Source organism: Euprymna scolopes, chromosome 2 (assembly GCF_053919585.1).
Source record: "Euprymna scolopes isolate OS-2025 chromosome 2, ASM5391958v1, whole genome shotgun sequence".
Lineage (NCBI taxonomy): Eukaryota > Metazoa > Mollusca > Cephalopoda > Sepiida > Sepiolidae > Euprymna > Euprymna scolopes.
The window spans coordinates 33,949,561-33,964,572 of record NC_136483.1 but is presented as its reverse complement, the minus strand read 5'-3'; the positions used below and the strand labels follow the sequence as shown (position 1 = coordinate 33,964,572).

Sequence of the window (15,012 nt, the reverse complement as noted above, 5' to 3'; positions counted from 1 at the left end):
TTAGACAAAACACACAACAAATCTAAAATCTTAATATCTAACAAGGGAGACAATCATTCATGACCTTTAATTTCAAAAAAAAAATTATTTTAGAATGAGACTAAATAATAATTCAGGATATTTTACATGTTAGAAAGTGATGTGATATTCCTATTTTTTTACTTTCGAAATTATACAAGATTTATCACTAAGCAATTAATTAGATATCCTCATTTATTATTTACTTATTTAAGACCTTATATCATGCATTTGTCTTGTTATATACTTATGAATAAAAATGCATAGACAAAACAATTTAGTACAAAAGAAACGATGAATCATATTCTATATAGATGATTAAAAAATTTGGAAATATTGTGAAATATGTATTCGTTTGTAAGATGTACTTCACATGAGCAAACTGGTCCAAACTGTGAAAGGTACATTAGGTGGTTGGTAGTATCATGATAGTTGGTGTACATTATTACTGTCATATCATTCAAGAACTTTCTGTCTTTTTTCCTAACCAGCAGATAATCTATTTGAGTTTTTGGTGCATCAGATACATATGTAACAAGATGAAACATGTTTACAACGAACATATCCACTAAAAGACTAAATTCTAAAATTCATTCTCTGGTATTCCTATCCCCATATCACTTTTCTACCATGCACAATCTCAAAATCATCAAGGATCTTTCCAACATGGCCATTCAAATCTCCACAACAAATACGTTTTTGTAATTAACCTTACTTGTTACAGTAATAAGTCTGCCACAAACCCATTTTTTGCATCCTCAATCAAGCCACATTACAGTGTATGAATAGATAATGCTGTGAAAATTTCTTACCAACTTTGACTATATAATTTGCTTACTTATACGATTACGTAACTTTAATCTTCTGCTTCATGAATTCAAAGTGGTCGATAATGATGCAGAAGCAACCAAAAACGTTTGCTGTACAAATGAAGATGCAGTTAATCACAACACAGCTAACAGATGGTTCAAGAAATTTGGATTGGTTGGCAAAAATCTTAAGAATAAGACGTTGATTCAAAAGCTGTGCTCTAATATTGAAATTATTACGGAATCATTAATTAGGTGGCATATGGTTGAATGAAAAACAACCAATCACAGGCTATTTTTTTTCAGAATCTTTGAAAGAACTGCTCATGTGGGGTTCAGTAAAGTTCCTTGCTCTTTTGGCTGTAATCCTCAAAGAAACCAAGTTCACCTGCTGCTATCTCCATCGTCTTGCAAGCAGGACATGCACAAGGATTAAATCAGCAACTGCAGCATAGAAGACAAGGCTCTATTTTTACAACATAGATGTAATAAACTCAGAGAATGAGAAATATAAGAACTTCAGAGATAAGTTCTGCAAATACTGGTTATTTGCAAGACAATGTACTCTCTTTCCTTCCTCTTTTTCCTTCTTCAAAATACAAGTTTTTTTTTCATTTTCATCTGTGTTGTGTTCCTTTCTTCTTGGCAGTATCAAAATATTTTTGTTACCACATATAATTGGGAAAATCCCAATACTAAACGATAGAAACAAATTAGATGAGTTTGAAGTGAGCTTGACTTTTCATAGTTCAGTGTAATTCATCATCATCACACACACTTGACAAAAGCAAATAAAGTTATCAAAATATTGCAAAACTTTTTATTCACCCTCTTAAAATGTTGAAAAGGAATATAAATCAACAAGTTAAAATATTGGCAACATGGGAGAAAGAAATAAAGTTTTTTACAAAAAAAAAAAAGGATAAAAGAAGAAAAAGGATGAATTTGGGAAAAATTTGAAGCTTACTATAAAAATTAGTTGGAATCCATAAGTTTTTACTAAAGAACATAAGAGGGAAGTTAATTTTAAACTTTCCAAACAATTAATGGGATTCTTAATTATAGAACACAATATCTTTTTTAAATATTGACCTCCAAATTAGAAATTAATGACAGTCATTTTTTTATAGAGTAATTTAATTTGGGAAAAGGATACAAAATCAAATTATAAATAAATTTAGGATAAAACATTTGAAGAATGAATTGAAAAATAATGGTAAAAAATAAATTTATAAGGGCATTTTTGGGTCCAAAGAAATTGGACTATATATTCCTATTATATATTATACATAAAGTAGAAAAACAATGGATGAAAGGTAGCAGCAAAATGCAAGGATTTCAACAAGATGGTTTCATAAAGCGAAACAAAATAAAGGGAGATAATTATAAATTCTGGCAACTCACTTGATTATTAGTAAAGGTGTTCATCTCATAAAAACAAAGCACATGCAACAAGAAAATAATATAACAGTATATAATGCAACATAATTTGAAGCTGTTTATTAAATAGGTATAAGTTATGGTGATACATATAAGAGGCCTGGCAGCGATTCAACTATAATCCACAACTAGAGAAAAACACTGCAAGATTTGTTTTTCATTATAAATTAATTTCTAAATATGGAATTTATTTTCATAATATCTTTTCATGCACTAGATCAATGACACAATTTGATTTTTTTTTTTATTAAAAGACAATTGGGGGACAGATTACCTAATCAGATTAAAAATAGCAATAATGTAGGTAATTATATATATAATGACCTAGAGAAATCTGTGATTGAGACACAATTACATTTGTGTAGCCATTCAACATACACTTTTATCTTTCTATCCTTGTGATTAATAACTTCTTTATTAGAAGGTACATAATTAAGTCTGTAGTTCTTGTCAAGAATTATCCCAAAATCAATAAACAAAAATATAAAAGAAAATCTATCATATATGTACCTGTGACAGAACGAAAATGTCATCTTCCAAAAATCATGTAAATTGATCAAGTATGATTTTGAAATAAAAAAATCAAAGTTTTATCATGAAGCAAGGAGAGACTGCCACGCATCTTGAAGGAACAGAAGATAGCTCAATAATAATTCAAACTTGTAAGCTCAGCCTTGTAATGCCTACGATTTCCTATTAATCACTTATAATCATTTTAAAATGATTTTCTTTATAGAAATAAAACTACTTAATCAATTTAAGTGATTTTTGGAATATGATCTTTTTGTTCCATCACAGGTATATACATCATGAAGGATTTTCTGTGATTTTCATTTTAATATAAGGGGTCATCAACCATCAAATTTGTTTCATCATTCATATATGATGAAAATAATTGTGCATGTTGTTAAAAAATAAAAATTGTTTTCTGATCAATTTGAATATTTAATCTTGATTGATAAGTCTGCTTTGATTAGTCATAAATAAAGGTGGAGAAGATTAAACCCACACATTAAGAAGTCCTCTCATTATTGCCCGGAACACTGGGAAAAAAATTAATAACAGAGATATATTGGCATTTTCATTTGCTATTACTTTTCCATCTCCTTTTTAATAAGTTTTTGACTCACATTTAACTGGAGAGAGGGGGGAGACTAACAGGAAGAAAATATTGAGAGACAAGAAAGAAGGAACCCTATCAAAGACAGCAGCTGCCATAATCTATTTTGGGTTATATAGTTAATAGATGGACCATTTCATAATTGGCTCCATGACTCAATCAGCTCGCATCCAATATTTACAGATAAAGGCTACAAGCTCAAACCTCGCTAGAGATAATTTGTTTTACTCTAGCTATATTAATGATGAGTGAAACAACAGACCAGCTGTTTGTGGATCAGTATATATATATATATATATATATATATATATAAAAACATGAGTCAAAACGACCATGAAAAAAAAAATCAACAGGTCGTCTGTGCATTTACACAGAGTATTTATTCACATTTATTTACAAAATTTAACATTTCTAATTTATTTATAAATTGATGTGTGTGTGTGTGTGTGTATGATATAAAGTAAAAAAAGTTTTTCCTAAAAGTTATTAAATGAGACTATTGATTGTCATAATGAATAGAAACAATTGTTTCATTGCAATATAAGTTAAAGTATTTACGTTGATTCTTCAAATTGGCCTTGGAAGCTTTTCAGTTCCGACTGTAAATTGTTAATTGTATTTTTGTCTTGGTCCTGTTTTGCCTGCCCTTCTCGTTTCAATCGTTCATAATCAAAGTTTAGAGACGCAATCTCCTGCTGCTGATTAATGCTTTTCTCTTGCAAAGAACTCTTCTCTTGTTCCAACAATGATATCACCTGAAAAAAAAAAAAAAAAAAAAAGGAAAAAAAAATTGTTTTAATTCTATAATACATATTGTGTTATAAACATTTGTAGAGAATAAAAGAAAACTGTAAATGCAATTTAATGGTTTTCTAATTTGACATTACCATTGTTTTAAAACGTTTTTAATTCTATAATACATATTGTGTTGTAAATATTTGGAGAGAATAAAAGAAGACCATTAACAAACAGTTTTCTAATTTAACATTAACATTGTTTATTAAGTCATAACATGCTAGACAGAGATGACATGGCTTTTTGTTGTTTAGAAGGGGTGGGTTGGTCATTTTGCTTTACAACATATCAACCCTTTTTGAGTTATTTAATGCCAAATACAGTAATTTTGAAAAAAAAGTTTTTATGCTTCAAGTATCCTCAACACAACCAAACCAAATGCCATGGTAAATATTTATGGCATATTGACCCTTTTTAGATTATTTAACGCTGAATCCAGTAATTTTGAAATAAAGTTTGGATGTAGGGCTTATAAGTACATCTGGGTCTTTCCTCCTTGCAAGATTATGATTAGCTGCTTAAGCCATAAGTACCGTCTGGTGGAGCCACTTGTGGAGAGATGTTGAAAGGTATAAAGCCTCATGCTAGAAGCACCCACTCCAACTATGACATTCATACGTCACCTTACCAGAATTATTACTCGAACTGAAGCAAGACTGCTCAGCTATTTCAAACGATATATATCCATTTAACGGGATCATATCAGTGGCGACTTAGGATTCAAAACAAATTCACAAGCTTAGTTCATTGTTAAACTTTTCTTTGTCTAATTAGAATGACCTTGCAGATTAAAAAAAAATCAAATGAAGAATCTTAAAAATACTTATCATTATTTACAGAAAGTGACTGATTTCTTTTTCTTTTCCTCATTAAAAAGTCTTTACCTTCATTTTTTATACTTATTCATTCTTACAGAACATAAGAACTTTACTTTTTTTCTAAGTACAAACAAGAGAAAAAGACTTGTCTACACAAATTGGAGTAATAATTCTTTTCAATAGATATATTAAAAAAAAATATATGTAACAACTTTCAGAATTAATTAAAGTGTTTCAAGCAACTTTATAACAGCAATTCCAACAACACTGGGAGCAACAAAAACAATTTGGACAAAGTAGGAAATAAGGACTCTGACTGGTTTCACTGTGAAGAAAGAAAAAAGGACACATTCGGTTTGACCTTGACCTTCACATTTAAACAAATATCGCAACAAGAAAACTTTTTAAACCAAACTTTGTTTTTTTTTTTTAAATATTAATAAAAACAAGTTGTATTATTCACTCACGACCAAGATTGATTTTTTTTTTTTTTATAGAGTGCGTTTATATATTTACAGAACTTTTTACAAAACATTTTGTGAGGAACAGGATTTTCCCTACATTAAAAACCAACATAATAATTGAGAATTTAAAATGCTGATTGGAATCACCATAAATTTATTAAATCAATGCTCAATTGTGTGATATCTGTTTAAATATGTTTTGTTCCTTAGATTAAAAATTTACTGTGTATTTAACTTTGCTATTTGCTTGCCTCCCCCCCACACAAGAGTAAAGTTTTTTCTCATAAAAAAAAAAAAAACATCATAAAAACATTTTGATAATGATCGATAATGACACACATAATTTTATTATTATGTCATTTTGATAAAATTACTGCGGTCTAGAAGGAGTTCTCGTTCATTGACTGCTGACAGAAAACACAAGTGTTCTGGTAATAATCAATAATAAAATACATGATTTTATAACTTTTTTTTATATAGAAAAATATATTTTTTATATAGAAAATATATTTTTGCCTGTCACAGCAAAAATATATATAATATTGGAAGACATATTGTCTAAGATCACAAAATTACCAAATTCAAGGATTTTTTCAGCTGGAGGAATCTTAAAAATTCACTCTTTGAATTTAAAAACGACCTGGATATTGGCTCAACATTTCCAGCTTATTTTCATAGGTTTGAAACAATATTTACAAAAAGATGCAAGCAATGGTCTACCGAAGAAAAAATCATGCTATTGTTACAAAAGTTGGGAAGAGAAGAAAACACTAAATACATGAATTTAATCCTTTCAAAAAAGCCAGAAGGCATGTCATTTAGTGAAATAATAGAAATTTTGTTGAAGATTTTTAATAAAAGACATAGCTTCATATGTGATATAAGTGCTTAAATATCGTAAAATAATGTAGGGAGTTGAGCAGCAAGATGTTTGTTCACATAACATTTCAATTTCTGCATGTCAGTATGGTAGAGGAAAGCAGGATCCCGGCAAGGAATCCCAAAGTTTAGCAGTTTAAGGAAAGAAACTATTTGAACAGGTTTTCTGGCATCTACAGTGAAAAGGTGGGATTTTGCTGCTTGTTGGGTAAGTTGGAGGTATTTACATCAAGGGAGTATAAGTGCTTCGAGTGTCAGAGCACATTCCATTAAAATATTTGTAAAACAGACACAAAGATGCAACATTTCGGTGATGAGACAGAGGTTGGAGTTTGGTTGCTAGTGCGAGACCTATTAGGTTGGTGACTCTTTTTTGAACCCTGTCTAAGAGCGAGAGACTTGTGGCAGATCATTTAAATTGTTATTTTCTGTTTATTTCTGTATTATTTTACATCTTATCACTTAATCATCCGCATCACAAGAGAAAATATACTTAAAATTAATATATTTATCAGCAAAATACATTTTTCTACCCTAAAAACATTCAACATACAACCCATACACATGCCACATGATGTAATTGTTTTTTCATGGAAATTGCTCCTGACAAAGCAAGAAGCCACTTGATGTAAGAAGCTTAAAAAACAAATAAAAACTATTATATATATTTTTATTGGAATATAGTTCACAAATAAATAAATAAATAAATATACAAATTACTCATTTTCATAGTTGTTGTGGCTTCACCAGAGTTCGGCCAACTATTTCTCTGGCCTTTGAGGCCTATGTTGCAGTGGAGAGAGGCACTGAATCTCTACAGGTCCAATTGAGCATTGCCTGAAGATAGCAGTTTCAATTCTATTAAAAGCTGGTTCGAGGATTAATTGGTCAAAATGTGATGAGACAACAACAACTATGGAAGGCAGTAATTACTGAGGGTACAGTTAAGAGATTCTGCATTCCTATCCTGTAACAGTTAGCCACCTGAAGAAGGCCAGAGGAATAGTTGGCTGAAACATGGTAAAACAACAACAACTATGAAGATGAGGATAACAGTTCGTAAATAAATAAATAAATAAAAAAACTATTTCAAAATCAAAAAAGAGCCAGCAATAAGATTTAGAAGGATATATTTCTACCAATAAAACAGTAATTCTTCCACCTTTGTCAGTTAAATTAAGTTTTATGATTAAATGTTGTGTCTATTTTAATTTCATTATTTTTTAAATGATTTTAAAAAACGAGTTTTATAAAATCATTTAAAAAATAATGAAATTAAAATAATGTCTTGATAAGATTTGTTTATTTTTTCTCATTACCTGTTGTTTGTCATTTTCTGCCATTAGCAGTGATTCGTCACGTTCCCTCTGGAGAACAGCCAATGCCTCTTGTAGGTCTTCTTTCTCATGGTTGAACTGGCTGATAAGCTCTTCTTTTTCTATGTTCAGTTGATGAAGCAGTTGTTCACGCTGAGATTCAAACTCCAAACGTTGGCTCTCCTGAATAACAATAATAATAATAATAATAATAATATTAATTTTTTTTATTTTTATAAAAACAAATTCAGTGGCATAAATATTGGTTGGTATCTTGGAAATTAAACTCAAATAGCCTGAAAGAGGTCAAGTAGACAAAAGATATCATTATCTAAACTACAAATGTAACGGAGAACTGGAATATTGAGGCAACTTGCTTTGGCATCAACACAAAATAACTGCACGCCTGTGGAACTCTGTTCCGTGTGCCTGCTTCCCACCTGACTACAACTTGGATGTCTTCAAGTCCAACATTAACAAATTCCTAATGAACCGCCCCTTAAGTAAACACTTCATCAAATCTCCACACTAACGTACTGTACTTGCAATAACCCTGATCCCTGAGTGGCTTCCGGGCCTTGATAAGTGGTGACCACCGTGTAAAAAAAAAAAAAAAAAAAAACTGGTAACAGACTTGAAAATCAGATCATAAAAGAATCGATTGTTCTGAGAGACTAGGATCTTAGTACAATTCTGAACAAGGATAAAGAAGGAACCCCGGCTAATGGTGATTACAGAGGATGGATCAAATGGGAATAACCATGCAAATAAGTCAAATAAACAAAAATGAAATACAGCTTGGTTTTATGCTTAGACAAGGTACCATTGATGCTATATTTATCTGGAGACAAATATAATTATCTTGGTAAGAAGAACCTGTATTTTGCTTTTCTAAAAATCAAGTAACAATTAGGCTATTTAAATATCTCATGATCAAAAACTAGTGAACAATAAATGTTAGATGGAATATATTCAGACCAAGAAAACAGCAATTCTTCCTCTTTGTCAGAAACATCACTTATGGAATGTAGGAACCAAAGGACAAAATAAAGGGAAGTGAGAGTAAACACAAGATTCATTTTCTATTATTTAATTGGAATTCATTATTGAGATGAGTATTATTTATTAGTTTTATTTATTGCGGACTATTATCCTCATCTTTTATTAGTTGTTGTTTCACAACGCTTCAGCCAACTATTCCTCTCGTTTTCGTGGTAACCGCGATGGGATAGGAACTCCGAATCTCTTAACTGCATTCTCAGCAATTACTGCCATCCATAGTTGTTGTCGTCTCACCACGTTTTAGCCAACTAAGCCTCTGGCCGTCTTCAGGTAGAATTGAAAAGCTATCTTCAGACAATTCTCACTTGGAACCGTAGAGATTCAACGTCTCTATCCACTGCGTCATGGGCCCCGAAGATCACCTGACAAAGGCCAGAGGAATAGTTGGCCGAAGCGTTGTGCAAACAACAACTAAGAAAAGATGAGGATAACAGTCGCAATAAATAAATTAATCCATTTTCTACTCTCCTAGTTATTGATTATTTTATGACTTTGTAATTAAATTTTGTTATCACCATTAATTTGTCCCCTCTACAAGGATAAGTTTTAATGTGGAGAAAATTCAGCTTTCCAAAAAGGGGCAATCTGGATTTGGACAAAAAGAAAAATTACGTAAATGTAGAAGACTTCACCTTGACCAACCAAAGTTCTTATCAGTAAATTATTCATAAAACATTCATATACCCTACTTCTGCAATATTTTCCATATCTTATATAGATAATCTTTTCATATTTACTATTTAAATGATGTTTCAGACTTGTTCTATAACAAAATAAAGATTTGATGAAATATGCAAAGTATAGTTGAAAATTGGTAAAAAAAAATTGTTTTGTAAAAAGAGTGAATGATTGAGTCAGTGTCGGCTAGCGTAATGTTTAAGATCACAGAAAGTATATCCACTTCTCATAAATAATGACTGATTCTTTTCAAAACCCTGAAGTAATCGGTAAGAATATTTTGAGTAGAAATAATTTTCACAGTAAACACATCTAAATACTATCTGTGAGTAATACTGCAAGAACAAAAACGTGAAATTAATATTACATTATAAAAAATTAGAAAATATTTAACTCTTACTTTTTTGGGGTAAAAACTTAAGATTTTTGTTACAGAAAATAATTCTATAAGCAAAGGAATTAGTTACCTTTTCTCTGTTCATACGATCTACATCTTCCTCGTGAGACTGCTGTTCTTGACGCAGTGCTACCTGCAAGTCTTTCTCCAACTGCTGAAGTCGTGAATTCAACAATTCTTTCTGCCTTTCAAGACGCTCTGTGTCAGCCTCTTTTTCTTTCAGAATTCTCTGGATGTCAGCTAAAAAGACCATTAGTTTATAAAGTCAAAGTATTTGAATATAATAGAATATTTAGTGGTTACTTTAATGAATTATATATATATATATATATATATATATATATATATATATATATAATAGAGAAAGGTAAAAGGTAGTTTGCTTGCTGGTAAACAGATATATAAAGAGTATAAGAAGGTCACAGCATTGCATGGAATTGGCCGCTGTACCAGCACAACGCACGCACAAAAATGGACAAACGTACAAACGAAAGAAGGTCCCACTTGTTCTGCTACTTTATTTAACTTTGTATATCCATTTATTTCTCAAGATAATCACAATACAAATCAGCAAACATGAAATGAAAATGTCTACAGTAATATAAATATAGAAACCTATGCATAAACCCTTTTCTGATTTACAATTGTCCTGTTCCCACATGCATTTCCGCCTTGCGATATTTTGGTGTTTTTTTTCTTTTTTTGGGAACATTCTGTGGTCTCTTCGCTTTTGAGAAAGAGATGTTATCTCAAAATGTTTTCCACCATCCCGGTTGCATCAAACAGCGGGTTTATGTTTACTATTTGTATTGTGATTATCTTGAAAAATATTGAGAAATAAATGGATATATGAAGTTAAATAAAGTAGCAGAACAAATGGGGTCTTCTTTCGTTTGTCCATTTTTGTGTGTTATGCCAGTACAGTGGCCGGTTCCCTGTAATGCCCCGGCCTTTTTATACTCTTTCATATATATATATTGCAATTAAGTAAGTTATTAAAATATACTGCAATTAAGCTACACAGAATCTCCTGCGTTTTATCCCCGTAAGGAATCATCAGGCTAGAATGCATGGAATTTGTGTTATCTTGTATTTTTATGTATACACATGGTGCTTAGTTTAGCTAGTTAACTCATCAGATTCATTAATACTCCTGCACACGATTTATTCATTTACCAGCCAATGGCTAGACTTCATTCAGAGACACACACACACACACACAGACGATTTCACTCCTCTGTGGATTTAGGGTCTAAACACTTGAAATTTTAGATATAGGTTACTTGGACATGGATCAAACTTTTTAATTTGATTTGAGCCCAAAACAAATGTTATGGGGTCAAAGTTAAAAAAAATTTGACCTCTCAGCCAATTTTTGGTCTAAACATTTAAAATTTTACATAAAGTGAATTTAGACATCGGGCAAACTTTTTAATTGACATCTTGGCAGCCAAATTTTCAGCCAAAAACCAAAGTTGAAAGAATTGATCTTTGCAGACTCTACCAACTTCCTCCGCCAATTTTGCATCTAAACATTTGAAATTTTAGATGTAGGTTACCTAGAAATGAGTACAACTTTGTAATATATACATGTATATGCACATAAAGTTATAAAAGGTACATAGGGCCCGAGCAAAGCTGAGCTGAGCTGAACTGCTAGTGTTTATATAAAAAGACATTTTAAGATATCATTTGTGAGCACCAATTTCATGGGCCAGCGAATAGAACTTCCAACTATCAATTAGATGATTGTAGGTTTGATCCCTGGCTTGAAGTGGATGCTAGTTTAACTGCATTGAAGAGCTGTAATACAGTGAAACAGTTTATCTGTGGATAACTATATATACATTCTGTCTCATATGACAGTATATTCTTTGTGTTATTCAATACTTTGAATTGTTTGTTGTAGTAGATTGTCATACTTACCATACTCATTTTTAGGTTTAATAAGAGTGTGACATGAAACTACATCCACAGATATATACAAGCATTTACATCATAAGTCGTTAAAGTAAACATTGTGGATAAATATTTGAAGATATTAAACATTTTTTACTTATTTAATGCCAAATCCAGTTTATTCTGGTCAAAGTTGTTATGCTTGAAGTTTTAATATATCATAAAGCAAAACATTTTGACTACTGTACACTCTTTAACCCTTATCCTTGAGTGGCCTTTTGGCCTTGATAAGTGGTGACGCCTATGTAAAAAAAACAACAACAAAAATTACTTAAATAATAGGAGGATGTTGTAGTTTGCTTGAAGCATTGTGTGTAGTGTGAAAGGAGTTGTGTTTGAAGGCTATTACAATGCTTGTAGGAAATACTGTGGACATGAGTCAGTGTATAAAAGAATGATAACAATATTGAAGGACTTTCAATAATTTTCAATTCTAATATATTTATTTACCAACATAGTGTGCCATAAAAGATAGTAGACGTTGATATCCCAAAATTTTTTGTCCCCCAACAAAAAGAGGGTGGACCTGTAAATTCACCCTTGTCCGTTTGTCAATTCATCTGTCCGCACTTTTCTCAATAACTACATCTTGGAATTTTTTTTTAATTTTGCACAAACATTAAACACGATATGAGTAAAAAAAGTAACAGAACGGAATTTCCGGGAAAACTCCAGTTGCCTCCGCTAGGGGTGCCTTTCGAGTTAAAATGGCTTAAATTGACAATTTTGTGCTTATTAAAAAAAGGTTGATGCCTTGGATTTTTATAAAACTTTCTGAAAAGTTGTAACTAACTGATTTCTATAGAATTTTATTTGTCTATACTTCGCAATAACTCTTGGGTGTGCCCAGGGGCTCTTTTAGGGCTAATAAAACACTCCATTTTTGGGACTATTTTACCATATTTGTCCAAAATTTTCTGTGTATGTTTATTTAGCAGTTTTGCATGGTGCTGATCTCAAATTTACATATGTTAAGGCTTAAGGATTTTCACCAGGATTTGACATCCCCTGAAGACTTTGGGGGCTAAATGGGGAGGTGGATGCTTAACTTAGTCATTTTTTTATGCCTCGTTCACTGTGCACTCATGGGTGACCATGAATGCCTCACTTTTTTTAAGAGTAAAATCTCTTCATCAGAGGAGAAAAAGAAATATGTGTAACTGTTTGGGTGAGGCTTTTCTTTGTCTATTTTATTTATTTATTTTTTTTTTTTGGATCGGTGGCCGGAAGTCAGACCTCGGTGACAGTTATGCAGTCCAGGATATGAATTGTTAGGAATTACTATACTTTTTTATACATATGAACAATTAGTTATAATTGTGTACTTAGCAGTGTTAATGTCTGCTGTGTCTATGCCAAGTTTACATCTGTCTTGGATAATGGGAATGGTCTACTGTGCGTTTAGTTGGTTCCTTTGCTTAAGTGTATACGTCAATCTATTATATATAAACTTGCACACATACATACACACATACACGTATACATACTCACACTTGCACACAGTTATATATATGTATATATTTATTTATTTTATTAATTGATTTATTTATTTTTATTACATTTTTTAGATCTATTTTTATAAAATTTATTTATTTTCTTCTGTGTTCTATCTAGCTTTCTTGTTAATTTATTCATTATATATTATTATTGATAGTAGTAAAGGATGTGATAAAAGTTTTTTTTTTGTTATCGTAAGTAGTGGATGCATGTGAAGAGTGTTGTAGGTGTTTCTGTATTTATATGAGGAGGCTGCAGTTTAGTTACCTTCTGTTGTTTATTTTGGGTTTAAGTTTCTTTATTAACAGTAACTCTTCCAGTCTCAGATTTATTTTTTTTTTGTGGCTAGTATTTTTGTTTGTATGTTTTTGGTGAAATTGTGACTGCTAGACAGGTATTTATGGAATGATGACACTTTGGTGGTTGTAATGTGTCCTTTTATATGCATATGTGCAATGGCCTAACTGTGCTGCCGATGTAGAACTGACTACATACTGTACATTGTGTTTGATATACTGAATATATGCGTTTGCATATTTCTATATTATTAACAAAGCAATTTGGTCGAGTGCAGGGTCGTTGTCGGTTGTTATTTTAGTTCTGGATAAGTGATGGTTTGGCATGTGTGAGTTGGATGTCTAATTTTTCTTTGCGGGTGGCTGATTTTATTCTATCGTTAAAGTGTAAAAGTTTTAAGAAACAGGTGTTGGACAGTGTGTATTATTTTCATTTTCTAGGTGTCTTCGATTGTTGTATGGTATGCAGAGTATCTGTTCTACTTGAGTGTTTACTGAAAATGTCTAATGGGCGTGGCATTATCTAGGTCACTAGTGCATTTGCTACAGATGCAGTTAGCCTCATTCACAGCATATCCTATTTTAGCTTTAGTGGGGAGGGCCGATTTGTAATTTGTGAAAATGTCCTTGCAAATTCTCTTTCTATAGAATTTTGAGTGTATGTGTCCTGTTTCGAAGGGCGAAGTCTAGAAGTTAAAGGATCCAGATATGTTGGGGGTGTTCGATGGTGAACTTTATACACAGGTCAGTGTTTTCAAAAGTATGAGGATCTTATTGACTTCTATATCGTCCACATATCTTGTGAAGAATATGCTGGAGTGACAGTTTCGTAAGGCACATTGTTCTAGCCTGTTCATATATGTAATGGCTAATATCCCAAAGAGAATTTATTCTTGAAAATTTGGATGTTATCAACATCTACCATCCTGTATGACACATTATGTTGGTAAATAAATATATTGAAGGAATTTCAATAATTTTCAATTATAATATTGTCATTATTCTTTTATGCACTGACTCATGTCCACAGTATTTTCTACAAGCACTGTAATAGCCTTCAAACACAACTCCTTTCACTAAAATAATAGATTAAATTAATTAAATGTTGATATTTTTTTCAATTATGGCTTACAAATAAAAAAAATAAAATCCCAAAACAGTGACCAACATAGTTAACAATGGTCTCACTTTTACTTTCCGTTTAACTTTTAAAGTGATTACCACAAAACAAGCTATTTGACAAAATTATGAATAGAATCTACATCCTTTAACAACTTGAAACAACTTCAGAGATGCATTGCTCATGTTTAGGTGTGTATGTTGTTGATTTTTATATTCAACGGTTGTCAAGATAATTGATTGTCACTAATCACTATACCATCAATGATTTTAGATAACTACAAGTCAACCTGCAACTCATTGGTTCAATGTTGGTACACTGCTAATTTTTCTTCACTTTCTTTT

The 15,012-nt window shown here is 31.3% G+C and overlaps 1 protein-coding gene across 8 annotated transcripts in view; it reads right to left on the bottom strand.

The window, feature by feature from the left end:
• LOC145290702 (uncharacterized) overlaps positions 1-15,012 on the bottom strand; it is a 576,300-nt gene that overhangs the window by 76,405 nt on the left and 484,883 nt on the right. For all 8 annotated transcript variants that reach the window (XM_080136503.1, XM_080136504.1, XM_080136510.1 and 5 more), the window contains 3 exons: positions 9,867-10,036; positions 7,663-7,842; positions 3,946-4,142 (listed from right to left, as the gene is read on the bottom strand). In XM_080136503.1, the coding sequence (XP_079992629.1) occupies positions 3,946-4,142; positions 7,663-7,842; positions 9,867-10,036 (547 nt within the window). The remainder of the gene's footprint in view (positions 1-3,945; positions 4,143-7,662; positions 7,843-9,866; positions 10,037-15,012) is intronic.